The 27,791-nt window shown below is 38.9% G+C and overlaps 1 protein-coding gene across 4 annotated transcripts in view; it reads right to left on the bottom strand.

Moving 5' to 3' along the window:
- Nucleotides 1–27,791, bottom strand: part of SNTG1 (syntrophin gamma 1) — an 836,056-nt gene that overhangs the window by 203,704 nt on the left and 604,561 nt on the right. For all 4 annotated transcript variants that reach the window (XM_076005316.1, XM_076005315.1, XM_076005314.1 and 1 more), the window contains one exon: nt 15,243–15,372. In XM_076005316.1, the coding sequence (XP_075861431.1) occupies nt 15,243–15,372 (130 nt within the window). The remainder of the gene's footprint in view (nt 1–15,242; nt 15,373–27,791) is intronic.

The following is a 27,791-nucleotide window of genomic DNA, read 5'->3' on the forward strand; positions in this document are numbered from 1 at the left end:
GATACGAATCTACCCGACAAGTAATGGGTCAGCATGTGAGCACATGATGACAACATGTCCATCTGGAACTGCTGATAAAACTCTGCCTTACCGTGGAAAGGGAAAAATCAAAAAATGATTTTTGCTTCAAGGGCTCACATTTCACTTCATAGTTTTCACTCATTTTTTCCTATCCCCTTTTTTTTTTACCTTGGTCTATGCCTATGCATAAACATTTAAAATCATTCCATGTTGCTCTTCAAAACATACCCATTAATAATTAATCACTGCGAGATAATTAGCTATTATACATGAATGGGCTTTCTTAAGCTTTGTTTTTCCTGGTACAAGAATTATTCAGTTTTATCCGTTTCAGTCATCATCTTTAAGATTAGCACACACACACATTACTATGAATTAAAAGCTTGAAAGCAGGTTGCAACCATTTACAAGTGTCTGTGTCTCTGTGGTCAGTGCCGAATCCTTCATTCTTACATGAATTCATCAAATATCAGAAATGACACGTCAGATATCCATTGAGTATTAAAAATACTGCATACTTATCCTCAAGAGTCATGTGATATACTTGGTAAAGGAAAAGCTGCAACAAATAATTCTAAGTTTCTGCCATGAATATTACAATAACAAGCTACAGGAAGAGTGAAAAGAAGCAAGACACTTGTTGCAGCAGTAGGCATCCTGGCGTAATTCAGTCACCGTGGAATTCAGGAAATGAAAAAAGATTGTTTTTTATTTTTCAGTCATAGCCATAGGTGAATAAAATAGCTTTACCATTGTCAAATTATTAGTATTCTAAATAGAGGAAATGCACAGTGTTGATACATAAGAATTCAGGACAGACTCTCAGGCCACCTCTGCTCCCTAGTCAGGTGTCCTTACCACTAAAGCTCCATTTTAGAATGAAGGGTGCTCCAAATACACTCAGAGGTGCAGTCAGCTGCAAACTCAAAGTGATGTGCATAATTTCCTAGTGGCTCTTCATCTACCTACTTAGCATAACTCATCGACACCTTTTCCTCAGTGCTCTGCCTGATGGGAGGTGAGGTGTCACCTTTGGAGTACTCAGTGCCCTGCGATGTACATGTAGGGGGAGAAGATGTTTCCTTAGTCCTGCTTCCCTGGAAACAGAGTAGAAAGCAAAGTCTCACATGTAAAAAATTTACTGAAGGAAGATGTTCACTCCCACAGAAGCAAGAGCAATAGGTAAGGGGTGGCAAGTCAGGCCAGCAGAAAAAAAGTCTAAGGCAGGGAGCTGCCAGAGTCAACACTGTTGGCTACTCAGTCAGCCGCAGTCTGCCTTAGGGCCTTGAGCATCACTGCACTTACAAATCCAAACCTTTCCTCTCTTGAGCAAGGGTGAGCAATGTGCCAGCGGGCTTCTTCTTGGCCCCAGTATTCCACTGGACAAAGCATGTCCCACGGGGTTTAACTGCCACACATTGCTGTTATCTTGACAAGAGGGACAGTGGGCAGGTCCAGTGGGTCACCTCTGTCCCTGCAGGCCTGATGAAGGCCATGCTAAGCCCAATCCTGAGCACTTGGGGAGGTGGCTGGGTGGGTGTGTAGAGTGAGCCCCCACGCAGGGCCATAGCTTTGGGACTGCTGGAACATTAAGAGCTAGGGCTCCTCTGGCCAGGAAGAAAGGTAGAGATGGCAGGCCCCATCGGAGTCAAGGGGCGTGTAAGCTGTGTGTGGTGAAACGGCCCTGTTTTATTAGGACTGCATTATTCAGTTAACATCAAAGCAGATGTTCTGGGTTGGAGTAAATCAAAATCAGCTGGTAATTTCTAATATCAAAACTTATTTAAAAACTTTAACTTCTTGTGTAATGTTCCAAGAGACAAAGTAGGCTATTTTATTGAAATTCCTTCTGACATACTTGACAAAATAAACTCTCATCATGTAAAAAATAAAAATACAACTGTCAAATATCTGGATATACTGCAGTGCCTAAACTTGCTCTTGCTTTCACTCTGATTTAAGTGACACCAATCATTTAATTTCTTTCGCTACAACTGTTTTCGGTTGGCACCTATGTGCCTGACATTCACATTTTGTGTATAAGGAAAAACAATACAGACAACAACACACTAGTGCTAAAAAGTCCACCTCAGGATTAAGAAATGTCAATAGCTATGAAAAGGAAGAAAAAGTCAGCTTCAGTGACCCCCCATACCTGTCAGAGCCACACTCCACAACCAACCTCTGACCGCAGCCTTTCGTTCATTTTTGGTAAATCTCCTTTCTGCTAGTCTTTATTCTGTCATGACCTTCAAGTTACCTATGAGCTTTGTCCAGTCTTCTCAATGTTGCAGACATAAAAGAAATTATTTTGTTAGCTTTTCACAACCAACATTTCTATGAAAAAATTGTATGTTTTTTCCATTTACAAATGTGTGTCATCTAGTGTAGCAGATCTTTATGGATTAAATACATGACTCTCAAACAGGTTTTTTTTCCACTTTGGCTAGTGTGTAAAATATGGAAGATGTTTTAAATACCTGCTGAGAAAATTCAAATAGCTGATTAAATCCTTTGTGCATGTGAATGTGCGTGGGTGTGTGTGTGAATCCTTAGGGGCTGTGTTCTTCCCATAGAGGCGTTAGTTAGCTATGCCTTCAGTCTCTTTTCCTCTGTCTTGTCCTGTTACAGAGGCTAGGAAAGGTGAAGACTGGCCACTCGTCTCCTTCCCCTACTCCACAAAGAATTGTCATGGGCAGAGTTCGGGAGAACAAGATGTGAACATTAGTCTACTAAACGACTTTCTGGGAAATGTCCTCTCACCTGATAAGAGAGGGCAGATGTGGTTGGTTCCATTCATTCCTCTTCCTTTTCTTTCCTATTCTGAACACTGAAGTGAGATTTGGAACTATGGAAGCTCTGCATGACCATGATGTGACAAACATAAGAGAAAAGCCAACACTCTAAAGATCGTGGAGGGAAATAATGGGGACAGACAGTAGGTGAATAGACAAATGGATCACATGAAGCTAAAAAACTTCTGCACAGCACAGGAAACAATCAGTAAAGAGACAACCCACAGAATGGGGGAAAGTATTTGCAAATTATTATCTGATAAGCAATTTATATTCAGAATACATAAGGAACTTAAATAACTCAACAGGAAAAAAAATCCAATTAAGAAATGAGCAAAAGACCTGAACAGACACTTCTCAAAGGAAGATATACAAGTGGCCAACAGATATATGAAACAGTGCTCAACATCTCTAACCATCAGGGAAATGCAAATCAAAACCTGGAGAACACTATTTTAAGTGAAATAATCCAGACACAGAAAGACAAACACTGCGTGATCTCATTCATGTGGAACCAAAAAGTTGATTTCATAGAAGTAGAAAGTAGTATAGTCGTTACCAGAGGCTGGGAAAGAGGAAGGAAGGAGGGTTTTAGGGGATTCGTCAATGGTACGATGTTATAGTTAGAGAATAAGAATAAGTCCTATTATGTAGTAGGGTTATGATAGCAAATAACGGTGTATTGTATATTTTAAGATAAGTATAAGAGAAGATTTTGGAATGTTATCACCAAAAGAAATGATAAATATTCAAAGAGATGTATATTGTAATTACCCCAGTTTAGTCATTATACAAAGTACTTCTATCGAAACATCACACTATATCCCATAAATATGTACAATTATATTATGTGTCAATTAGACATTTTAATAAACAATTTAAAAAAAAAGATAGGAGATGAGTTCTTGGTGGATCCTGAACCACAGAAACATAGTCATCAAATGTTACCATACAGAATTCTTGCTAGGTGGGAAAAAACAACTATTTACTCCATCAAAATACAGGGTTTCTCCTATTTTTGAAAGCATAGAATTGTAATATGATACATATGTACATGTATATTTATATTTGTATATACATACACCTACATATATATACACATACACTCACTATATTCAAAGTAACACATTTTATTTCAATAAATGACTTGCATAGGGTATATATAGAAGGATTTAGAATAAAAAAGGAGATCACTTTATGTCAGTAGGTAACCTTAATAGAAATATCATAGGAAATTCTGTTTATCAATCAGGATTAATATTAGTATTGTAATAAGAAAGAATGGTTGGGAAGTATTGATTCATGAAATACTAGCTGAAAGAGAGGTTTGCGTTTTACCTGCTTCCTCTGTCTTTTACAGAAGAGGAAACTGGGGTACAGATCTTTAGCTTGGCCAAGATCATAGCTGCTTAGTAATCAAATTCCCAATACACATTTATTTAAACTCCTATATCCTATTTCATCAACATTCTGCTATCCAAACAACTATCTCAAATGACTTTTCCATGAACAAAAATATGCAAACTCCTATACAATAAACAAATACTGTCATTTGTTGATGGTTTATGAATTAAATCATTTAATTTAGAATGCAAGAGGAAAGAAGAAAAATTGCAAATCTTTCAGGATCACTTAAGGGACAGAATGTTCAAAGGGCAGCTGTTTTTATTTAACCCTCACAGTGACTTAAAATTACTTAGTGCCTGTTTATGAGGAGAAAATTAGAGTTCAAGTAGACATAACTAATAAGTAGAGAAGCTAGGGTTTTATACTCCAGTTTGATGACAGTGAAGTTCATGCATTTTCTACAACACAAAAAATCTATAACACACAAAAAAGGCAAGAATGGTGTAATCTCAATCTTATAAAAGTAAAGAAACTGAGGAGCTTAATTTTTGTCTAAATTGTTTAGTATGGGAGGATGATATCACAGAATATTTTGTAATTTGTTCAACTAGTACAAGCACCAGGTTTTCTGACTCATGAGTGAGTTTAAATATAAAATAAATACATACTTGAATTTTGAATTTTATTCACTATTGCCACTATGATATACCTTAGTTATTGTGAAAATATGGCCTTCAATTAATCATAATAAAATGTAACGTCACTGAGTGCTTTCATTATGTGATTATGTATAGATACTACAAAATCATGTAAAACACATAAAGACTGTAATGAATCTTTAAGATATCTGACTTCATGGTAATGCCAATAACAAAAACTTAAATACATGATTATTACTCTATTTGTTCTAAAGAGCTTCTACATCCAGAGATAGTGACCAGGATGGGGAAAGTCTCAGATGACATACCAGAGAGGAACAGAAAGGAACCAGTGATATTTCTATTAAAAACAATTAAAATAAAAATTAAAAACAGACTGCAACATATAATGCTTGCCTCTATATATTTGAGGAATTGCCAAGTGAAAGAGGAAGTTAAATTATTATGTGTCTTTCCCAAGGCAGAAGTAGTACAAATGAATGCAAGTTACAAGAGAGAGATTTTTATTCAGTATAAGGAAGTATTTCCTAATATTGAGTTCTCAAAATTCAATTGCTGCATGTGAAGCAGTGGCTGTCTTGTCAGTGAAAGACTTCCAGAGAGAGCTGTCTGAAAGAAAATTTGCAGGAGATATTTCTTAATTGGGTGGGAAATGGTGCTAAATAACCCCCATGATCTCTTCCAGTAAAAAGGTTTTAGGAAACCACAAGTCAATATGCTCTTCAGGGAATCCAAATTGTACATTATACACGTTATCCCAAAACTATCTGTCTTGATCTGCCTCCAGATATATGCATTACAGTCCATTTGTTCCTGATTGCTCTGGCACACTGTATTTTCTACTCTTGCTTCTTAGAAAGTCATTCAAAGAGTTATATAAAAGTAGTTTATTTCAAAAACACATTTGTTTTTCAGACACTTCACTATGAGAGGTAGAGATAAATAAGCGACAGAGGGGATGACACTCAGATAATACACAGGACACCTGTCGTGGGCAGTTTCCTTCTGCCTGTAGCTACCTTTTCCTATTCTAAAGCAGGGCAGCAACTCAGAGGTTGTAGGAATTTAACAGGAAGTGAATGAATGAGTCTATCAGTTAACAGTTGTTTGAAGGAAATATTGCTGAGAAAGTGAAGAAAAATGGGGGGAAAGGGGAAAAAAACTGAGCACTGCAATAAGAGATTCATAGACACTACTCATTACATTCTTACAGCCTCTGACCTACCGCCCTGTTTAAATAGGGAAAAGTAGTTGCAGGCCAGGCCATGCTGACAGTCACCAAAGGCTGAAGAGGCAAGGATTCTCCAGTGGAGTGTCCACAGGAAATGTGTTGTGTTTTACTGACATCTTAAGGTCAGATATCCAGGCTACAGAATAGTGAGAAAATGAATTCCTGCTGTTTTAAGCCACCAAGTTTGTAGTAATATAATATGGTAGCTTCAGGAAACTAATCAAATCCTCTCTTGCTGTTTAACATAATGTTCAAAAACTTAGCAATTTAACAAAATATTTATTGTCTCATAGTTTCTGTAATTCAGGAGTGCAGATGTGGCTTAGCCGGGTCTTCATCCATGAGTTCCTCACAAGGCTGTAATCAAGAGCCAACAGAAGCTGCAGTCTCATCTGAAGTCTCGACCAGGGAAGCATCTGCCTCCAAGCTCACTACGGTGAGTGAGTACATACATGAGGGTGTGACTGCTAGGAAGTGAACATTATCGAGGATCATCTTAACAACCCTCCTACCAAAGTCTGCCTCCTTGCCCAAGATGATTCACCTTCCTTCTACCTCAAAATACATTCACCCCTCCCACGTTTCCCAAAAGTTTCACCCCATCAGAACATTAGCATATTTTAAAGGCTTTAATTATTTAATGTGAGAGGATCATGGAAATAAAAATTTAGTAACTTTCTACCTGTCCTTGTTTATATATCTGGTGAAATAATGGCAGAAAAAATTAAAAATTATTAACATGAAGCAAGTATTATTTCTTATAATTTTACTTTTAAAAATATATTCAAGGCTACTTTACCCAATATAATAATAAATGCTCAATGGGAACTGGTTGAGGTATTAACTGGAACTTACTCCACAACAATGGGCCATTTCTTGCTTTCTAATGTGTAAGCATATAATTCAAGTATCTGTGCAAACACAGTTATAAAGCAAGTCCCTAAAGCATCCTCTTTATACTATATAACCATTTACTAAGTGCAGTGTAAACATTCTAGAGCCACCCAGAATGGGTGAAAAATGATAAAATACAATTTGAAATTGTCAGTTTCCAAAGCAAGGTGATTGTGGTATCCAACTCCTCAGGTATTTATCATTTCTTTGTCTTAGGAACATTCCAATTCCACTCTTCAAGTTATTTTGAAATGTACAATAAATTACTGTTAATTGTATTCACCCTACTGTGCTATTGAACATGAGATTTTATTCCTTCTATCTAAGTATATTTCTGCACCAATTAACCAACTCCTCTTTATTCTCCCTTCTCATGATACTTCCTAGCTCCTGGAAACTTTCATTCTACTCTCTATCTCCATTAGTTCAATTTTGTTCTTAGCTCACACACGAGTGAGAACATATGAGATGTGTCTTTCTTTGCCTGGCGTATTTCACTTAACATAATATCCTCCAGTTCCATTCATATTGTTGCAAATGACAGCATGCCTTTTAATTCTTATTTTCAAATTTATTTTTATCCCTGATAATCTTTTGAGTGGAGCTTCTCTATATATTTATCTCAATATTTCCTTTCTGTACCTATTAATGGAAAATAAACTATATAAGTCAGTCTTATACAAGCCTATACACCATCAGAATATTGTCAAATAAAGAAAAAGTTCCACATCTTTCTAAAGGTATTATTTCTATCTCTTTGTAATTAAAAAAATAAAAGAACTAGAGTTAATATCTGACGATCCTAAACAAAATTTTCCTACCCACTCTCAATCTGCCTAATTTCTTTCTTCATACTAATCGACCATATCAATGGTGTGTCTTCAATACAGTCATTGTGCCTTCTCTGAAGTTAATGTGAGTTTCACATTTTTTTTGCTGTACCTAATAACTTTTCAACATTTATGCAGTACTTTACATATCAGAGTACATTGCAATTATTAGTATTTTTGAATGGGAACTGATTACAAGAACGAAAAGGCATGCAATTAGAAGACAAAAACAGGGAAGTGAAGGGACAAATAGATAATTTTTAATAAAGAAACATTATCATCATAGACAATGGATCTCCAAGCAGTAAAACAACATAGTATAGAGGGATTATCTGATTTTCTAAGTGTTGTGATGAGCACTTATTACAAGGGTGAAAAATAAGCAGCAAAATTCTGCTTGTGTTTCCTTAGGCTTACAGAGGGCATCTTCATGTTCTTTTTTTTTTTTTTTTTTTCTTTTTTAACTAAAGCATTGACTTTGCAAATGCTTGTCAGCTGAATCACAGCATTCTAACTGAAAACACATTTTGAAGAAACACAACTTTCATGAGAACATTCCTAGGATTTTAGGTCAATCTAAATTTGGATTGAGGTAAGAAAAAAACAAAAAACTTTGGATTTAAAGTTTAACATTCTATTCATTCACCTTGAGTCTGAATGAATCCTTGTAGATTAGATGTGTTTCCTGAAGATAGCAGATACTTGGTTTGTGTATATTTATCCATTTGCCCACTATCTGTCTCTTCAGTGGGCAGTTCAAGCCATTCACATTTATTGAAAGAATTGATAAGCAGGGCAGATTTTGTTCATCCTGTTGAGTTGAGTTTTATTGCTGTTTTTATCTCTTTGGCCATTTTGGTATCTGGCCTGTGAACTTAGTATTTGGATGATTTTACACTGGTGAGTGTCTATTGTGCTAAAACAATTCCATGCAAATGGAAACCAAAAAAAAGCTGGCGTTGAAGTTATCTGAAATGATCTCTCCTTTCAGATAACTTTTTCTTCAATCAACAAAAGTAATAAAAGACAAACATTGTCATTATATAATATTAAAGGGAACAATTCAACAAGAACACTTAACAATTCTAAATAATTATGCACTGAATTCAGGTACACCCAGATTCATAAAGCACATTCTATTGTATCTAAACAAAATGATAAACATCAGCACCGCAATAGCCCAGGACTTCAACATCTCTCTGACAGCACAGGACAAATCCTCCAAACAGAAAATGAACAAAGAAATAATGGACTTAAACACAACTCTAGAACAAATGAGTCTGACAGATATTTACAGAACATTCAACCCCAAAACCATTTAATACACGTATTTCTCATCAGCTCATGAGACATTCTCTAAGACTGATGTAGATATCCTAGGCCACAAAACATGTCTCAACAAATTTGAAAAAATATAAATTATATCATGCACCTTCTCAGACCACAGGAGAATAAATTTAGAAATCAACTCCAGCAAAAACACGCATCTGTACACAAAGTCATGAAAATTAAATTAAACAACCTACTGCTGAACAATTATTGGGTCAAGGAGGAAATTAAGATGGAAATCAAAAGGTTCATTGAGCCAAATGAAAAAGGGGACATGAGTTATCGAAACCTGTGGGACACGGCTAAAGCAGTCCAGAGAGGAAACTTTATAGCCATAAATGCCTACAGCAAAAAGACGGAAATATCACAAATCAACAATCTATTGAGTTGTCTGAGAAAGAATGAGAAAACCAATCCCAAACCAACCAGAAGGAAAGAAATCACCAAGACCAAAGCAGAACTAAATGAAATTGATGACAGAAAAACCACATGGAAGATTAATAAAACAAAAGGTTGGTTCTTTGAAAAAATGAACAAAATTTTCTGGGTGCGGTGGCTCATGCCTGTAATCCTAGCATTCTGGGAGGCCAACGCGGGAGGATTGGTGGATCTCAGGAGTTTGAGACCAGCCTGAGCAAGAGTGAGACCCTGTCTCTACTAAAAATAGACATAAATTAGCTGGACAATTAAAAATATATAGAAAAAATTAGCTGAGCATGGTAGCACATGCCTGTTGTCCCAGCTACTCGGGAGGCTGAGGCAGAAGGATTGCTTGAGCCCAGGAGTTTGAGGTTGCTGTGAGCTAAGCTGATGCCACAGCACTCTAGCCCGGGCAACAGAGTGAGATGGGAAGGGAAGGGACGGGGAGGGGAGGGGAGGGGAGGGGAGGGGAGGGGAGGGGAGGGGAGGGGAGGGGAGGGGAGGGGAGGGAAGGGAAGGGAAGGGAAGGGAAGGGAAGGGAAGGGAAGGGAAGGGAAGGGAAGGGAAGGGAAGGGAAGGGAAGGGAAGGGAAGGGAAGGGAGAAAGACAAAAAATTGAACAAAATTGACATGTCTCTCACCTGATTAACCAGAGGAGAAAAGAAAGGACTCTAATAAGTTCAATCAGGAATGAAAAGGAGAAATTACAACTGATAACATAGAACTACAAAACATCATCTATGAATACTATAAAAATCTCTACATACATAAACTTGAAAATGTGGAGGAAATGGACAAATTCTCAGAAACATACAGGCTCCCTAGTCTCGATGAGGAAGAGATAAACTTCCTGAGCAGACCAGTATCAAGTACTGAAATTGAAGCAGGAATAAAAAAAGCCTTCCTAAAAAAAGAGACCCAGGCCGGGCGCTGTGGCTCACGCCTGTAATCCTAGCTCTTGGGAGGCCGAGGCGGGCGGATTGCTCAAGGTCAGGAGTTCGAAACCAGCCTGAGCAAGAGCGAGACCCTGTCTCTACTATAAATAGAAAGAAATTAATTGGCCAACTGATATATATATAAAAAATTAGCCGGGCATGGTGGCGCATGCCTGTAGTCCCAGCTACCCGGGAGGCTGAGGCAGAAGGATCACTCGAGCCCAGGAGTTTGAGGTTGCTGTGAGCTAGGCTGACGCCACGGCACTCACTCTAGCCTGGGCAACAAAGCGAGACTCTGTCTCAAAAAAAAAAAAAAAAAAAAAAAAGAGACCCAGACTAGATGGTTTCATATGCAAATCTTACCAGGCCTACAAAGAACTTGTGCATATACCCCAGAAATTATTCCACAACACTGAGAAGGAAGGAATACTACCCAATACATTTTAAAATGTCAACATGACCCTGATACCTAAAACCAGGAAAGGACAAAACAAATAAAGAAAACAACAGACCAATATCCCTTATGAATATAGAGGCAAAAATTTTCAATAAAATCCTAGCAAACCAAATTCAGGTGTTTATCCAAAAAATAATCCATCGAGACCAGGTAGGCTTCATCCTAGAAATGCAGGGATCCGTCAACATATGCAAATCTATAAATGTAATTTACCACATAAATAAAAATAAAAAGAAAGATTATATGATCCTCTCAATAGATGTTAAAAAATCATTTGACAAAATTCAGCACTTTTTATGATAAGAACACTTAACAAAATAGGCATAGGTGGAACTTATCTCAAAATAATAAAAGCCATGTAGAACAAACCCACAGCCAATGTCCTACTGAATGGGAAAAAAAATGAAAGTATTCCTGCTTAGAACTGAAACTAGACAAGGTTGCCCTCTATCACCACTTTTCTTAAATATAGTGCCAGAAATCCTACCCAGAGCAATCAAACAAGAGAAATAAATCCCAGGCATTCAAACAGGGACAGAAGGAGGAAAACTATTACTCTTTGCTGATGATATAATCTTTTTTCTATAAAACCCCAAAGATTCTGCCAAGATACTACTAGAATTGATAAAAAAAAAATCAGAAAAATCTCAGGTTACAAAATCATTGTACAGAAATCAGTAGCATTTATAACCACCAACAAGAGTCAAACTGAGAACCAAATCAAAGACTCAATGCCTTTCATAATATCAACAAGGAAAATAAAATACCTAGGAATATATTTAACTAAGGATGTGAAAGACCTCTACAGGGAGAACTACAAAACACTGAGCAAGGAAATACCAAAGGATGTAAAAAGATAGAAAACCACACCATGCCCATGGACTGGCAGAATCAACATTGTTAAATGTTATACTACCCAAAGTGATTTACAGATTCAATGCAATCCCTATCACAATACCAGCATCATTCTTCACAGATCTAGAAAAAAATAATTCTAGGCTTTATATGTAACCAAAGAAGACCCTGTATATCAAAAGCAAGCTTAAGCACAAAGAACAAATTGGAAGGCATCAGTTTACCAGACTATACTACAAGACTATAGTTACCAAATCACTATTGTACTGGCACGAGAACAGAGACATAGACCAATATAACAGAGCTGAGAACCCAGATGTAAAACCATCCTCATATAGCCATCTCATCTTTGACAAAGCAGACAAAAACATACACTGAGGAAAAGAATCCTTATCCAATAAAATGGTGCTGGGAAAATCAGATAGCCACATATAGAAGATTGAAACTGGATCCTCACCTCTCACCTCTCACAAAAATCAACTCATGGTGGATAACTGACTCAAACCTAAGGCATGAGACCATAAGAATTCTAGAAGAAAATGTTGGAAAAACATAAGAATTCTAGAAGAAAATGTTGGAAAAACTCGTATAGACATCATCTTAGGGGAAGAATTTATGAAGAAAACCCCAAAGGCCATCACAACAACCACACAAATAAATAAATGGGACCTGATCAAACTTAAAAGCTTATGCACAGCCAATGAAACTATCATCAGGTCAAATAGACAACCTACAGATTGGGAGAAAATATGGGCATGCTACACATCCAATAAAGGGCTGATAACTAGAATCTATATAGAACTCAGGAAAATCAGCAAGAAAACCAAACAACCCCATTTAAAAGTAGGCAAAGGACATGAACAGCAACTTTTCAAAAGAAGACAGACTAATGGCCAAGAAACATATGAAAAAATGTTCAACATCTCTAATCATCATGGAAATATAAGTCAAAACCACAATGAAATATCACTTAACTTAAGTGATAATGACCTTTATCAAAAACTCCCCAAACAACAAATGTAGGTGTGGATGCAGAGAGATGAGAACACTCTTACACTGGTGATGGAACTGCAAACTAGTATAACCTCTATAGAAAGTGATATGGAAATACCTCAAAGAACTAAAAGTAGAACTACCATTTGATCCTGCAATTCCATTAGTGAGTATTTACCCAAAGTACATAAAGATATTCTATAAAAAATACACCTACATTCGGATATTCAAAACAGCACAATTCACAATTCAAAGATATGGAAACAACCAAATTGTTCATTAGTACATGAATGGATTAATAAAATGTGGTACATGTATACCATGGAGTACTACTCAGCCATATCACAGAAATATCACAAATCACAGAAATATCACAAATGAACTGATAATACCCCTTGTATTATCCTGGATTGAGCTGGAGCCCATTCTTCCAAGTGAAATATCACAAGAACAAGTACCACATGTACTCACCATTAAATTGGGACTAAGTGATCAATACTTATGTGCCCTTATGGAAGTATCATTCACAAGGCATAAGGCAGGTGGGAGCAGGGAGGAGGGGATGGGTAAATTCACACCTAATGGGTACAATGCATGATGTCTGGGGGTTGGGCATGCTTGTGGTTCCAACTTGGTAGTGCAAAGGCAATATACGTAACCAAAGCATTTCAACCCTGTAATATTCTGAAATAAAAAGAAATAAAAATAATAAAAAAATAAAACCCCAATGGAATATAAAAAAATAAATAAAATTTAACATTCTTTTCTTCTTGAAAATAATTTTCTCATAAATATAGGCCTGTGGCACTCTTTTAAGGCACTCTAATTATTTCTGTAACGAAATAGACAGCAATACTGTCATGTGGGATTTTTCTAGTGCCTTTAACTCAAGAAAAATCTGTGTAAGTCAGAGGAAGGAAAGACTACAATCCACAAAGAAACTGCTTTTTTTCTTTCTTCCTATTTTTCCTTTTTTTTTTTTTTTTTTTTTTGTTAATCTGAAAACTATTGTCCTCTTGCGCAACCCCAACTCTAACATGATGACACAACCAGATAACCAAACACTGGGCTGGGAATGAGCAGCTGACTTTTGCCCAAGCCAACCATACCTAGGTCACACCTGTCGGGCGATGCTTCTAGGTAAAGATTGGTATATTTGCACCTATTCAGGTACCACTCAAAAACTCCATCTGTCTTTATTCACAGTGGAGACACGATTTCACACATACCAAACAACCAAAAATTAAAAAAGCAAGATGACACCAAGTATTGAGAATGAGCTACAGAAAGAGACATGTCAGCTACCAAGAGTGACGGGGCAAATTGTACAGCCATTTGGAAAGCTTCTGGCATTGCCTGGTAAAACTAAACATGTCAACTTTCAGAGTATCCCATCACCACACGCATGACCTCATGATGGCATTGTCTGAAACAGCCCTGTACTGGAAACAAGTCAGTCTCTTAGCGGCTGCCAGGCCTCCTATTTTTAGGAAAGCCATATTTGCCACCATCCTAACTTAGATTTCAAAGCAAAATCTGTGCAAAGAAACTTGGGTCTAAAGAGTCATTTACATAAAAACAGTTTTGTTGTTCATGAGTTGGTGAGATAGTTATGTATTGTTGTGAACCATTTCTATATTAAACTTCTGAATTTCCCTTGGGAATTGTTTGATGCCCCAACATGGCACGGAACAGTTACGGGATGAGCAGAGCATTAAGACAAAGGCATGTGTGGTATCTAGGATCCTTTCCTAAAACAGAATACTAGATGTACCTGCATCAGTACTCAATGAAGTGAGGTTATGATTTTGTATATATTTTTAGACAATATTTCTCCTAGAAATAACAAGGAGAGAGGATTGGCTAGATTATTAAAGAATAATGGTAACGAGAAGAGAGTACCCATGGAGAGACATATGGATGGGGAATGGAAAAAAGATTGCAGTGGAAAGAGCAAACGTAGAGAAGCCATTCCTAACAATGTAGGCCAGATTCTAACATGCAAGTTACTGGATCCCACAGTGACATCCTAACTGCTCCTGTTCTGTGCAAGATCCTCAGGCTCCACGTTATTTCTCTTCCCACAGCTTCCTACTCCTTCCAACATTCCCAGCTGAAACTCTAAGATCACTAAAGGTAAATCAATATGCTCTCTTGAAACTTAGTATTATATTAGTCCAGAAAAATTTAACTATATTTAGTGTTTATATACTAAATACTTGCCTTGATTTCCTTAACTAACGTAGTTGCTTATGACGTTTGGAGATGCAAACCTACATAAGAGTATTATTGAACTGATAAACTGGGACAGAACTCTCAGGGCAATTTTCTTTCATAGGTGTTCAGAATAGTTTTCATGATGGATGGGAGTTCATTCTTAGAATACCAAGCAGTTGATGTAAAGTTACAGATATACTGAGAAATTTTATACAGGCTGAGAAACGGTATGGCCAGGTAGTCTTTGAATCACTACTTACGTTGTGCTTTGTGAGGTTTGAAATATTAGTTGCTATTGCTTGTAGCCAGTCCATGCAGTCCTCAGCGGAGAGGCACTGGATAACGCCGCTGCAGACGCCGTCCACAGCAATGACTTGAAAGGCATTCTGCCTGCAGATACGTCAGAACAAATCAGATCAAAACAACAAGTCATTCATCTATTTGCAATTTATGAAAGTATCTGTTGAAAGCTCTTCGTTTAAACAATATAAATGTCAGCTTCCAAATTCATATTTGGTTACTTGCCTTTATAAAAATTTCTTTTCTAAATGGAACACTAAAGATAGACCCAGATAACATGTAAGTTCAAATTAGTAGAAAGCATCCTCAGATAACTGTGGAGAAACTTTGACTTGTAAAATATGTCCTATGTAAATGGAAGAGAATCTAAAAAATTGTAGAAGCATTCTTTTTCCAGATTGCCATAAAATTACACATAGTTTATTTATTATTTTGGCTACCATCATCTCCTCCTAACATTTGATCAATGCATTTTCTGACTTAGAAAGATCACAGACACAGGCAAACCATATTAAATGCCGTATAAAAACTCACTTCACTAAATGAGCTTCAGCACTTGCCAGCTGTCAGTTGTTATTCATTCACAATCTCAGTTCATTCATCTTCTCAAAAACAGTTTGGGACAAGAGACTTATACCTCCTTTACAGGTCTAAATGATCATTGTCTTAATTTATGTAAGACGAATTTCAGTAGCACCAATTTTTTTAAATGCAATGATCAGATTAACTATCCCTATGGTCTTTCATTGACTTTTTAAATTTTTTGGTAAGAGATAATTACATTATGCCATCCTAAATTGTTCACAAAAGTTCTATACAATTTAAAGATGCTTGCTACAGCTTCAATGATTCACTTTTTTTCCCTATGTCAAGCTCTTACAATGTTTAGATATAAGTTTAATTGACAGGAATAGATAAAATCCCAAAATGAATGGAAGCAAGCCAAAGGCCTCATGCTTTAGAATTACTCTGTGGTGTCACACCTCAGAAAATTCGCAAACTATATTTCAGTCCCAGCCAGTTATGAAGCAATAGAAAACTTCTAAAGTTCAGTATTTAAAATGATATGTAAATTGTATACATTTATATGTTTTTTTCCAAATAAGCACCGTTCCTGGCTCTTCTGAGTTTTGTAACAAGGTATTTGTGGATATTAGATATGATTTCACTTCCCCAAAGGAAAACCCACAGCGCATGTCTGGCTCAGGTTCACCATTGGGCCTCTGTCACTCTGCCTTCCTGACTCGGAGCTGGGTACACAGAACAGGATCTGTGCATCCAATTTATTAGTCTTTTTAGGGAGACTGCTTCTCATATCCTTGACACAGCACTTTCTACTGAACACAGGGAGGTGCTCAGATATACCTCTTGCTTTCTCTATAAAAGTACATTAAACACATTTCACAAGTATACCTATTGTCCATCTCTTTGAAATAAGGTTCTTTTGAATTTGCAACAAGACAAAATACTTCTTGCATGAAAAGAATATTATAACTTCACATTACATTTTTAACATTAATTTTTATGTTTAACAGTGAGTAAGACATTTAAAATATCCAGACAGAAGCTCAATCATCCATGGAAAATGAGAAATAATTTGAGTCTAGTAATACACATTTCTTTCCACTCTCTGATTATCATAACCATTGCTTCATGTATCATAAATTAAAGCATGTCTTGAACATATTTGTTCTTTCTGCTTTAAATTAATTGTGGCAGCTAGATATTTTTAGCTGACTAAAGTCAATACACTTAGATCCAATCTGCAATCTATGTAATCATATATGTTACACAGTCCCTAGATAGAATAAGTCCCAAAGGCTAATCTTTTATAAACATAGACTTATTATGTTAATGCACAACACTTTTTACATTCTGTTTCTACTCCTCAAAATTGATGGAAGCCCTTTCATGAATCTAAGTGGAATAGCTGAATAGTTTCTTTGATTACATCTGACCTCTTAAAAATAGGCAGATAACACATATTATAGTTATCTGGATTATATTTCTGCTTCTGCTACTAAGTAAAGTATTGGCAAATTAATCCACTTAGTTGTGCCTCAATTTCCCCCAAAAAATGAGAATAAAATATTTTAAAAATTTAACAAGTATTTTGCTGAGTAATCAGTGCAGGTAGAGAACAAGAATTGCAGAGACTAAAATGTGTAGGTTTGGAGTGGCTGGAATACCGCATTCATGAGGCAGAGTTCTAAGGGATCACCATGGAAAAGCAGACAGGCTCCGAGGGAGGTGGGCTTTGGATGTCACGCAGGGAGGTTGAAGTCTGCAGGGAGCCACTGCTGCACTTCACGTTGAAGCCTCCCATAGTTAGATCTGTGTGGCATGGGTGGTCCTGTTGGCCCCGAGGAGAGTGTAACATAACTGGTAACATATGAGGTGAAATGGAATGGAAATAAACACGTGATAGTGAGTGTTAAAAATGGAGCCGTTAGTTCCAAAGGGACTTTTAAAGGCATTAGGAAGGATGTGGTTCAATATGTGCTTTTTAAAAATGAATTATGAGGGAGAGGATAAAGTCAAAATTACTCCAGCATGTTGCACTGAAGTAGTGAAATAACTTAGTTGGGGAGGCGAGGGAAAGCACAGGTATTAGACAGGAGGTAATTAATCCAAAAAACAAATATTAGAGGAATGGCACATCAAGAGGTATGCAGGTCGTTTGGCATGTTGCACACGAATGTGCAGAATTGGCAGGTTATGAAGTTACGATCATGCAAGGCGGAATCAGGAAGCCTTTACGAATCATGCTGTAATACCACACATCTACCTAACCCGGAGTGCCAAGGAGAGCCAATGGAAGTATTTAAGCATTGTAATAAAAACACTGTATTTATATTTTAGACATATCTCTTTCTGGTGTTTAAGAAAATGGAAAAAGGAAGAAATGTGAGAAAAGTACCACAATACACAAACTGGACAAGGGAAAGAATCTGTCCCACAGGGGGGCCCTCTGTATATACATAGGGCAGAACACTGACTCAGATGGTATTGAAAAGATGCCACTTATGTGATCTGAGTACCAATTAGGGGGGTGTGTTGTTGAAATAAAGGAAGAAATAAGAAGAGCCCCTCAGGTTGGCGATTCCAGCATTTCACTCTATTTCTCGTTGAGTTCAAGTGCATACCACAGGCCGGGGGTTTCTGCCTGGGTGAACTACCTGGGTTCACTGCCTCATTATCTCTTTCATTTTTCAGGCACAAAACCTAAACCATTTAGATATGTCAGGAGCTTTTTAAAATCATTTTTGTTACTTATTTTACAAACCTTAAATTCATCCATCATCTCATGATTTGAAAGCAGATAATTTACTCTCTAATAAGATAAATCATTCCCTAATAACCAGACAACTCATTCCCCAAATGGGCCCTATGCTTCAATGTGACTGTGTCTGTCTCCCCTGTGTCCCTTTATCTAAAATGCCCCTCTGTCCAACTTGCCCACCTGTCAGGTCACTGTAAACACCACGAAACTCTCTGAGCTGCGGTTTCTCCTTCTGTAAAACGAAGAAGGCTGCACATATCCCGTAAACCTCAGGTCGTGTTTTGAAGACTGTGAACTGGGCTTCTTAACACCTAAAAATCTGTTTAAAATGTTAGTTGTGCTATTTCTACTTGTCAAACCCAATTCAAATGTTAAGAAGTTAACTCAGATGCCACCTCATCCACATTTTCTATAATATATGTATTTAAAATTAATCTCTCCCACCTGTGTGCTACCGGACTTCCTGGTTCCCTTACTGCAGTGTTCCTTCCCCCTGTATTGAATATTTTTGTATACTTGTTACACACTGTGCTTTCTTACTAAGTTTCCTTCAAGCTCCTTGAAGGAAAAGCCATGTGTGCTACCTTCTATCATTCCCGGTATAAGTACAGTGCTCAGTCTTTAATCCGTAACTGAAAAACAAAAACAAAAAGAAAATCCATCTCCACTTTACTTTAGCAATCCCCTGCTTTTGCTAACTTGAGATCTAGTATTATTCAAGACAGCTCCAATGTCAGACCTGAATTCTGAGATTTCTGTTCTTTATAACTTTTTCCTTTCCATATCACTAAATTAACTAATTCTTTCTGATCTTTTTTAACCTTTCCAATTATCCTAGTCCATGAATACACTCAGCATATATCTGCATTTCTCCCTAGGCTGGGCTTCCTGTTCATCCATACAAATTATGTGGGTTTCTTTTTTTTCCACTTTAGAATTTCCTGTCACTTTGACCTCTAGCTGTTCCTAACTTACTAATTCCCAGCCCTGAATAACTTTAATTTAATTAAATCATAGCCTTTTCCTCCTAGGATTCCCTGGCAAGAGTTATAAATTGTGCAAAGAAGTTCCAATATCAGTCTCTGGGAACCCAGAATTTGCAGTTGCTCTTGTCTACTTTCTTTCTGCCCTCCCAGCGGTCAGTGAGCCATACATATTACAGATTCTCATTCCTACACAGTTGTCATTTATTCATCTCTTCCTGGATAACAGCTCTTGCATAGTTTCTGTGTTTTTACACTCCTGAATCCTGAACCTGCCTCTCTCTAGGTCATTCTGAGCATGTAACTTTGCCTTCCAACTCTTCAGTATCTCATGTCCAGCTGGTAGAAGCACCTTTTTGTATGTCTTTAACTTTATTTTTTATTCAAATGTATGGATTTTAGAAATACCTGTTGTATCATTTTATCAATTAGAAGCTTTTCATCTGCACCTAAAGCCTACTGGAATATGCTCCTTCAAAGTTTATTCTTTATTAATTTTTTTTCAATTTTCCAGATATACTCAAGCTCCCTGGAATACTGTCCCCTCTCTGGATATAGAAAAAATTAAAATTAACATTAATGATAGACTTGCGTCTTTGAATAAATGTGTCATAAATGAGAAATTAAATGAATAGGAACTCTTTGGCAAGATAACTTTCCCTAGGTTGAAAGAACTGTGCAAAAGTTAGTCTAGAGTTGTTCAAAAGAGGTGTGAGCTTTCTCAGAAAGAGTTATACATCTTATGGGCATTATGACACCTTCTTCCTTAACCCCACGCCATAGTTGTATATGAGTAGGTGAGCATGCGAAGCACCTGTGAATATTGTGCTAGACAAAGGGACACTTGCATGGCTCATGCAGCAGGTGAAAGATCACATAAGATCTTGATGCTTTTTAGTTGAATATGTTTCGTAATCATTGAGTGTTTCTAATTTACATAGAGCACAGTCCTTGTGGACCTGCGGGCCAATTTGCAAAAATGTAACAAAGTCGGTTAGTTCAGTGTCTGTGTCCACTTGTGCAGGACTGCATGTAGCATTAGAATGGAGAAACTGCAAGAGTAAGCTGCATCAGAGCCAAGTGCTGTTTCTCATTCCTAGCATCTTTGCTATCTACTCCTTCCCCTCGAATGGTAACCATGACCATATATGTTTGAATTTTACATGCCATTTTTCCCTCATACCATTTTATGAAAGCAAATCCTGGCCTGTGTGCCTTCTGTTACTGTCAATATCCTCATAACAAACTATTTTTCTATCCAATTTGCTCCTACAATTATTCTCCTCAAAGTTACCTGAAAATTAATCACTCTTCCTCAGTTCTTTCAGTATTTCTCTTCTGTAGTTGCTATGATCAACCACTCTCTTCTCCTTAAAACTCTGTTTGAAATAACTTCTGAAATTATGGCATCATAGTTACTATTTTTCTTTTTCTGCCTATTTACTTCTTTTCTGATTCATAATTCCCAGATTCTGCTTCCTCCTCACTTCCCCTAATATTCATTCCTAAAAGGAATTCCTTTTAGGAATATATATTCCTAAAAGTCCCATTCTTCAATGAGCAGCCATGAATTGAGTGTTTATTATGAGACATCTTCATACGTGGATCTATTGGTAGAGACCCATTGTAGGATCCTTGCATTATTGAAAGCACAGTTCTCTTGGGCACCAATCTTCATCCATGGTGCCCCATCTCTCACCAGCTCAACTGTCCTCATCTCAGAATTAAAAGGGGGTGCACGTTGGGAAGAAACTAGGGATCCTACTGTCATTTGAGATTTTTTTTAAGTACAATCAGTAGGCTTCATTTCAATGGTATTAATTTTCATAGTGTTTAAGAAGCATGAAGTAGATGATATTTCTACCAAAAGAATAAACTAGGAGATAGAATTATTTCTCATTAAAACTCATGTAATATGGCCTCATGTAAAGTGGCTCATGCCTGCAATCCTAGCACTCTGGGAGGCCGAGGCGGGAAGATTGCTCAAGGTCAGGAATTCGAATCCAGCTTGAGCAAGAGCGAGACCCATCTCTACTAAAAATAGAAAGAAATCAATTGGCCAACTAAAAATATATAGAAAAAATTAGCCAGGCATGGTGGTGCATGCCTGTAGTCCTAGCTACTCAGGAGGCTGAGGCAGAAGGATTGCTTCAGCCTGGGAATTTGAGGTTGCTGTGAGCTAGGCTGACATCATGGCACTCTAGCCCAGGCAACAGAGTGAGACTGTCTAAAAAAAATAAAAATTAAAAAAAATTTTAAAAATTAAAAAAACTCATGTAATAAATATTTATTGATCATTTTTGAGCCATAAACTATGTATACATAAACTATGTATATACTGAGAGTATAGAGATAAATGCTATATTTCTAAAACTCAAATATAGAACATATATGTGTCTACTATACACACAAAACACATATATTTTCATATACTCATTCTGTGCATAAAGAAACTAAAACTTGAAGAGATTAAAGCATCCAAAGTTCCCATAAGCTCTACTTCCTAGTCTAACACAATGGACACTGCAGTAATATGCAATTATGAAATGGTTCAGAATGTAAAGCAGATATTTATGGCTGAATCAGCATTATTATAATATGATAAACATAAACTTTCTTATCACTGAAAAATATTGTGAAGGTGAGGACGCTAGACAGCTGACTAGAGACAAGGAGCGCCAGTTCTCCTCAGAATGAACAACCAAAGTTACAGCTGAAAAATCCTGACGGACGAAGGGAGAGTGCTGGAGTCTAGCAGAGGTTCAGGGAAGAGGTTGGGCACAGAAAATAAGAAGGAAGCAAGAGGCTGGCAGACACTGAAGAGGAACCTGAGGGACTTGGTACTTCCTCTAGAAGGTAGGCGGGAGTGTTCTAGCTCCCCGTCCCTGCAGCAGACCAGTGTCAGAACTGTGCGAGAGCTCCTCCGCCCTTGAGACCCAAACACTGCTGTGGGAGGCGATTTTCAGGACTTCTTAAGGGCATTACCCCAGACTGTCAGGTCGCAGCAGAGTCGCTGGCCTTCCCTCTGGGCTCAAGCTGCCGTGCCACGTGCCATACTTTGGGCACAGCCACTGGGGGACTGTGTCCTGCCCAGGGAACTTCAGCCCTTGTGCCTCCACATCACCGGAGCCCCCGCAGACATTCCCAGCACCCGCGTGGATTGCGGCAGCCACAAGGGCCAGCCAGACCCCGGGGAGCTGCAGGGGTTCTGGTGGTCTGGCCAGCAGGGCGCGCTAAGGGAAGGGGGAGCACAGCGCGCCAAGAGGGCACCCCCCGGGACGAAGGACACCAGACACCCGCTTTCCTGGGCCCCGGAGCTCCCAGCTTGAGGACGGGGAGTGACTGTGCTGCTTCCAGTGGAGACATGCATGCTGTGCTCAGCTCTGCAAGGAGGGAGTATGCTTCTCCTGCCCCACAGATCAGGGACTTCTCCGCCCCCGTATTTCCACTGCTGCGGACAAAGCTGCAGCTGCTCCCAGAGGGCGCGGCGCGGAGCATCGCCCTTCTAGGGCTAAGTACGGCTTCGGCCGCTGGTGCTATGCCCACCAGCAGGGGTGCCACTAAACGTGGCGCCTCTCCCTCTCTCTACACAGAGCAGCAGCGTTCCTGCAGTGGAGAGCAAGAGAGCCGCAAAGCTGTGTGTTTGGGACAGAGGGACTCTGCACGGGGGAAGGTGTCTTTCGCAGCACTCGAGTTGCAGCTTGGAGATACACAGCCATGTCTGTTCCCCCTGAGTGTCCCAAGTGCCAGGACAGGGGCATGAGAGGGAAGCAAATCATGTTCCTGCCTGCCTGCCTAGGCTGTAGACCTCACTATAGAGACCTCGGCACAATCCATTAGGAACTCTGCCCGCCACACCCGCTGCCACAGCTGGTGTTGGTGCCTGCCATTGGAATATGCAAGGACAGGCTTAGTGGTTCAGCCCCGCCCAGCTCTGTTCTGCCTTCAGGGGTTGAGCAGGGAATTCAGGCCACTATACATTCCACAGATCAGCCCACTGCTTAAAGCAGCCGGCAGCTTTTCCTGGAAAACAAAGATTAAGAATGTACCCATCTGCTTCTGCCCCAGCCAGATCTCACCCATAAGAAAGACCTACCGGCCTGAAGGTTGAACTGCACAAAATACACCATCTACTGACACAAGTACCCAGTGCCATAGCCATAGGCCATATGTGGGAGAATGAAACTGGACCCATATCCCTCACTATTTACAAAATTTAACTCAAAATTGATTAAATACTTAAATGTAATACCAGAAACTATAAAAATTCTAGAAGAAAACCTAGAAAAAACTCTTCTAGACATTGGCCTAGGCAAAGAATTTATGACTAAGACCTCAAAATCAAATGCAACAACAACAAAAAAAATAGATAAATGGGGCTTAAACTACAAAGCTTCTCCATAGCAAAATAAATAATCAACAGAGTAAATAGACAACCTGAAGAATGGAAGAAAATATTCACAAATTATGTATCAAAGGTCTGATAATCCAGAATCTACAAGGGACTCAAACAACTCAACAAGAAAAAAAACAAATAACCCCATTAAAAAGTGGGCAAATGACATGAACAGACCTTTTTCAAAAGAAGACATACAAAGAGCCAACAAACGTAAAAAAATGCTCAGCATCTCTAACCATCATAGAAATACAAATTAATGAGATGACATCTTACACCAGTCAGAATGGTTATTAGGAAAAAGTAAAAGAAAAACAGAGTTTGGCAAGGATGCAGATAAAACAGAATGCTTAAACACTGTTGGTGGGAATGTAAATTAACACAACCTCTGTGGAATATAGTCAGGATATTTTTTCAAAGAAGTAAAAAATAGAACTACTATTTGATCCAACAATCCCACTACTGAGTATCTACCCAAAGGAAAAAACATCATTATATCAAAAAGAGACCTGCATTCATGTTTATTGCAGCACTATTCCCAATAGTAAAGATATAGAATCAACCTAAGTGTCCATCAACAGGTGATTAGAAAAGAAAAATGTGATGTGTATATACAATGGAAACTATGCAGCTATAAATAAGAATGGAATTGTGTCTTTTGCAGCAGCATGAATGAAACTGAAGGCCATTATCTTAAGAGAAATAATTCAGAAACAGTCAAATACTAGATGCTATTACTTATAAACAGAAGCTAAATAATATATGCACATGGACATAGAAAGTAGAATGATAGACATTGGAGACTTAAAAGGGTAGAGGGGTAGGAAGGCAGCTATTGGATGAGAATTTACCTAATAGGTATTATGGACACTAATCAGGTGATGGTTACACTAAAATCCCAGACTTCACCATTGGGCAATATATGCATGTAACAAAACTGCACTTGTACTCCCTAAATACTTAATAATAAAAAAAAATTATAATGTTTTTATTCATATCTATACAATAGTATAATATGTGACAGTAACACAACCTGGTCACAATTAAAATTGACAGGTATCATTGAAGGTAATCATTGAAGTTAGTATTATGAGCTTTGGCAAAAAACAACCAAGAAATCATATCCTAAGTTTTGAGCTAAATATATATATATATATATATATATATATTCGCATCATGAGCCATTTATTTATTCTCTTTTTTCTCCCCTGCACTGAATCTACCACCTCTTTAGCCTATGAGCTTCCTCAGGGAAAGGACCAAATACAATTCCTCCCACTTACAGACATTCAGTCCATATTGATTAAGTGAATAAGTGAACAATACATTAGCTCCTGAATTTGAGTATCTGTGAAATCCATTCTGAATAGCGCCATGTTTGCAGCTGCTTTTTTACTGTAATATTTAATTGAGTGTAATTCTGCTGGTAAAAGTTATTGATGTGGTGAAGTGCCATAAAAATAAAAATGCAAGGAATCCTCTAGAATCATTCAAACAATTCCTTTTTCTTGGAAATTGCCTTAGCTAAATGCCTTACCATAATGTAACTGCATTTTAAAAAAGTAAAAACAGAACAAAAGGAAAACCACTATGTACATTTTTTAAAAATAGCATTAAAAGGAATATTAAGAGAGTTCTTAAGGCAGAAGAAAAACAAAACCAAAAAGAAGGAACAAAGAGAAAAATTAAAGGTAAGATACACTTGAATAAATAGTTATATGAAAGTAATAGTATAATATTTTGAAGCATCTAAAATATACATATCATAAAAGCACAGTAGAGGGGGTGGCGCAAGATGGCGGACGAATAACACCGCCAGACAGAGTGTCTCTGCAGAAAAGACAGATTCTAGCAGAAATTAGAGGAAAGAAGCAAGAAGACGAGCATACAGCGGACGAGGGCCGGAAGGAGGGGTACCTGACACCCGGAGAGACTCCACGGGAGGAGGCTTCGGAGGAGAACTGGAGGCTGAGACCACTGGAGCAGCCCGGAGACCAGAGGCAAGAGTAGGTGGATTTGCTGTTTCCCCTCCCCTGCATTTGGGACTGCTGGTGGGCTCCCCAGTGGGTGGAGAGACCTGCAGACCTCAGCCCAGAGACCGCCGCCGCCAGCCAGCGGTGAGCCTGTAGCAGACGTGGCACCAGGTTCCCAACTTCCTCTGGGCACCTCCGTGTGCACAGACCCGAGCCGCGCGGCAGGCGCCTTAATGCCTCCTCCTCCCCTCCACCGACCCTACCCGTGGCTGCCCAGAGAGACAATACAGCAATCAGCCAGAGGCATCTCCAGGGAACGGGACCTTCCCTTTTGGGACCATACAGCTGACTCAGGGGAACTCAGACTGTGAGCTCCCTAGCCGCCCGCCCTCCCAGGTGCTGCTGGCACGGTGTTCCAAGGAGAACGGTGCCAACTCAGAGGCTGAGAGACATAGACCAAGCTTGGGGTCCCTGTGGGTGAATTGGGACCAGAACTCCTCTCCCTGGTGGGAATACAGTTTGAACTCTGGGACCCAGAGGTCTGACCTGCAGACCAGATCCCCTGCACTGAGGGCTAGCATTGCCCGGGGCACAGAAGGGTTATATGTGAACAGCCTACTGAGGTGTGTGTGCCTCCAGGGGCAGATCGGCATCATAGAGGGCAACCCTCCTCCCAGGAGGAGGCCGTGCGCCCAACCCAGCTGGCGTTCCTGTGCAGGGAACCTCCCCGCCAGCATCACAGTGCGGGGAGGCCTGGTGGCTTGTAGTCTGGACTGCTGGCAGAGGCCCAGGAGTAGCTGCAGAGTTGGGGAGGGTGGAAAGAAGCAAGACCCGCTCCAGACTGCGGGTCTCAGACAGCCCCACCCCCACACCCAGACTTTCTGGCTGAGCGGGACCATTCCAGCCCCGCCCTGACAGCTTTCCCTAGCCTGCCCCCTGCTAACTGCCTGAGGGCAGGATTACCCAACCCAGCTCCGCCCAGAACAAGAGCTGATAACAGGACACAAAATCAACAGCATAGCCTGTTCCTCCAAGCAAACGCCACCTACGGACAGGGACGGCATCTTGCACAATCTTTCCATGGCACCCACTGACTCAATATACAGGGAGTGGTCGAATCTCACCCACAGACACCACCTAACGCCTCAGACACTAAACAAGGTGTGTGAATACCCAAACAATAACTTAAGGAAAGAAACAACAACTGATTGACATGAGAAGGAATCAGTGAAAGAACTCAGGAAATATGAAGAACCAAATGGAAAACACACCCCCAAAGAGGAGCACCAGGCCCCTAGAAACAGACACCAACCAAAATAAGGCAACCAATATGACAGAAGAGGAATTTTGTATGTGGATCATAAGAACACTCACCCAGCTGCAACAACAACTCAATAACCAACACAAAGAAACCACAAAAAGCCTCCAGGATATGGGAAAAGAAATAGACACATTGAAGAAAAGTGTAACCGAACTCTTGGAAATGAAGAATCAATTCAAGGAACTACAAAATACAGTGGAAAGTCTCAAGAACAGGGTAGATCAAACAGAAGAAAGAATCTCAGAGCTTGAAGATAACACCCTCCAATTAAATAAATCAGTCACAGAAATAGAGCAGAGAAACAAGAGAAAAGACCAAAGCCTACAAGAGCTGTGGGATTATGTGAAGAAACCTAATGTGAGGGTCATAGGCTTATCAGAAGGGGAAGAAGACAACACTCAAGGGTTGGACAAGCTGTTTTAAGATATAATAGAGGAAAATTTCCCAGGCCTTGCTCAAAATCTTGATATACAAGTTCAAGAAGCTCAGAGGACCCCTGGGAGATTCAATGCAAACAGGAAGACATCACGACATGCAGTCATCAGACTGACCA

The sequence above is a fragment of the Microcebus murinus genome, chromosome 7 (assembly GCF_040939455.1).
Source record: "Microcebus murinus isolate Inina chromosome 7, M.murinus_Inina_mat1.0, whole genome shotgun sequence".
NCBI lineage: Eukaryota > Metazoa > Chordata > Mammalia > Primates > Cheirogaleidae > Microcebus > Microcebus murinus.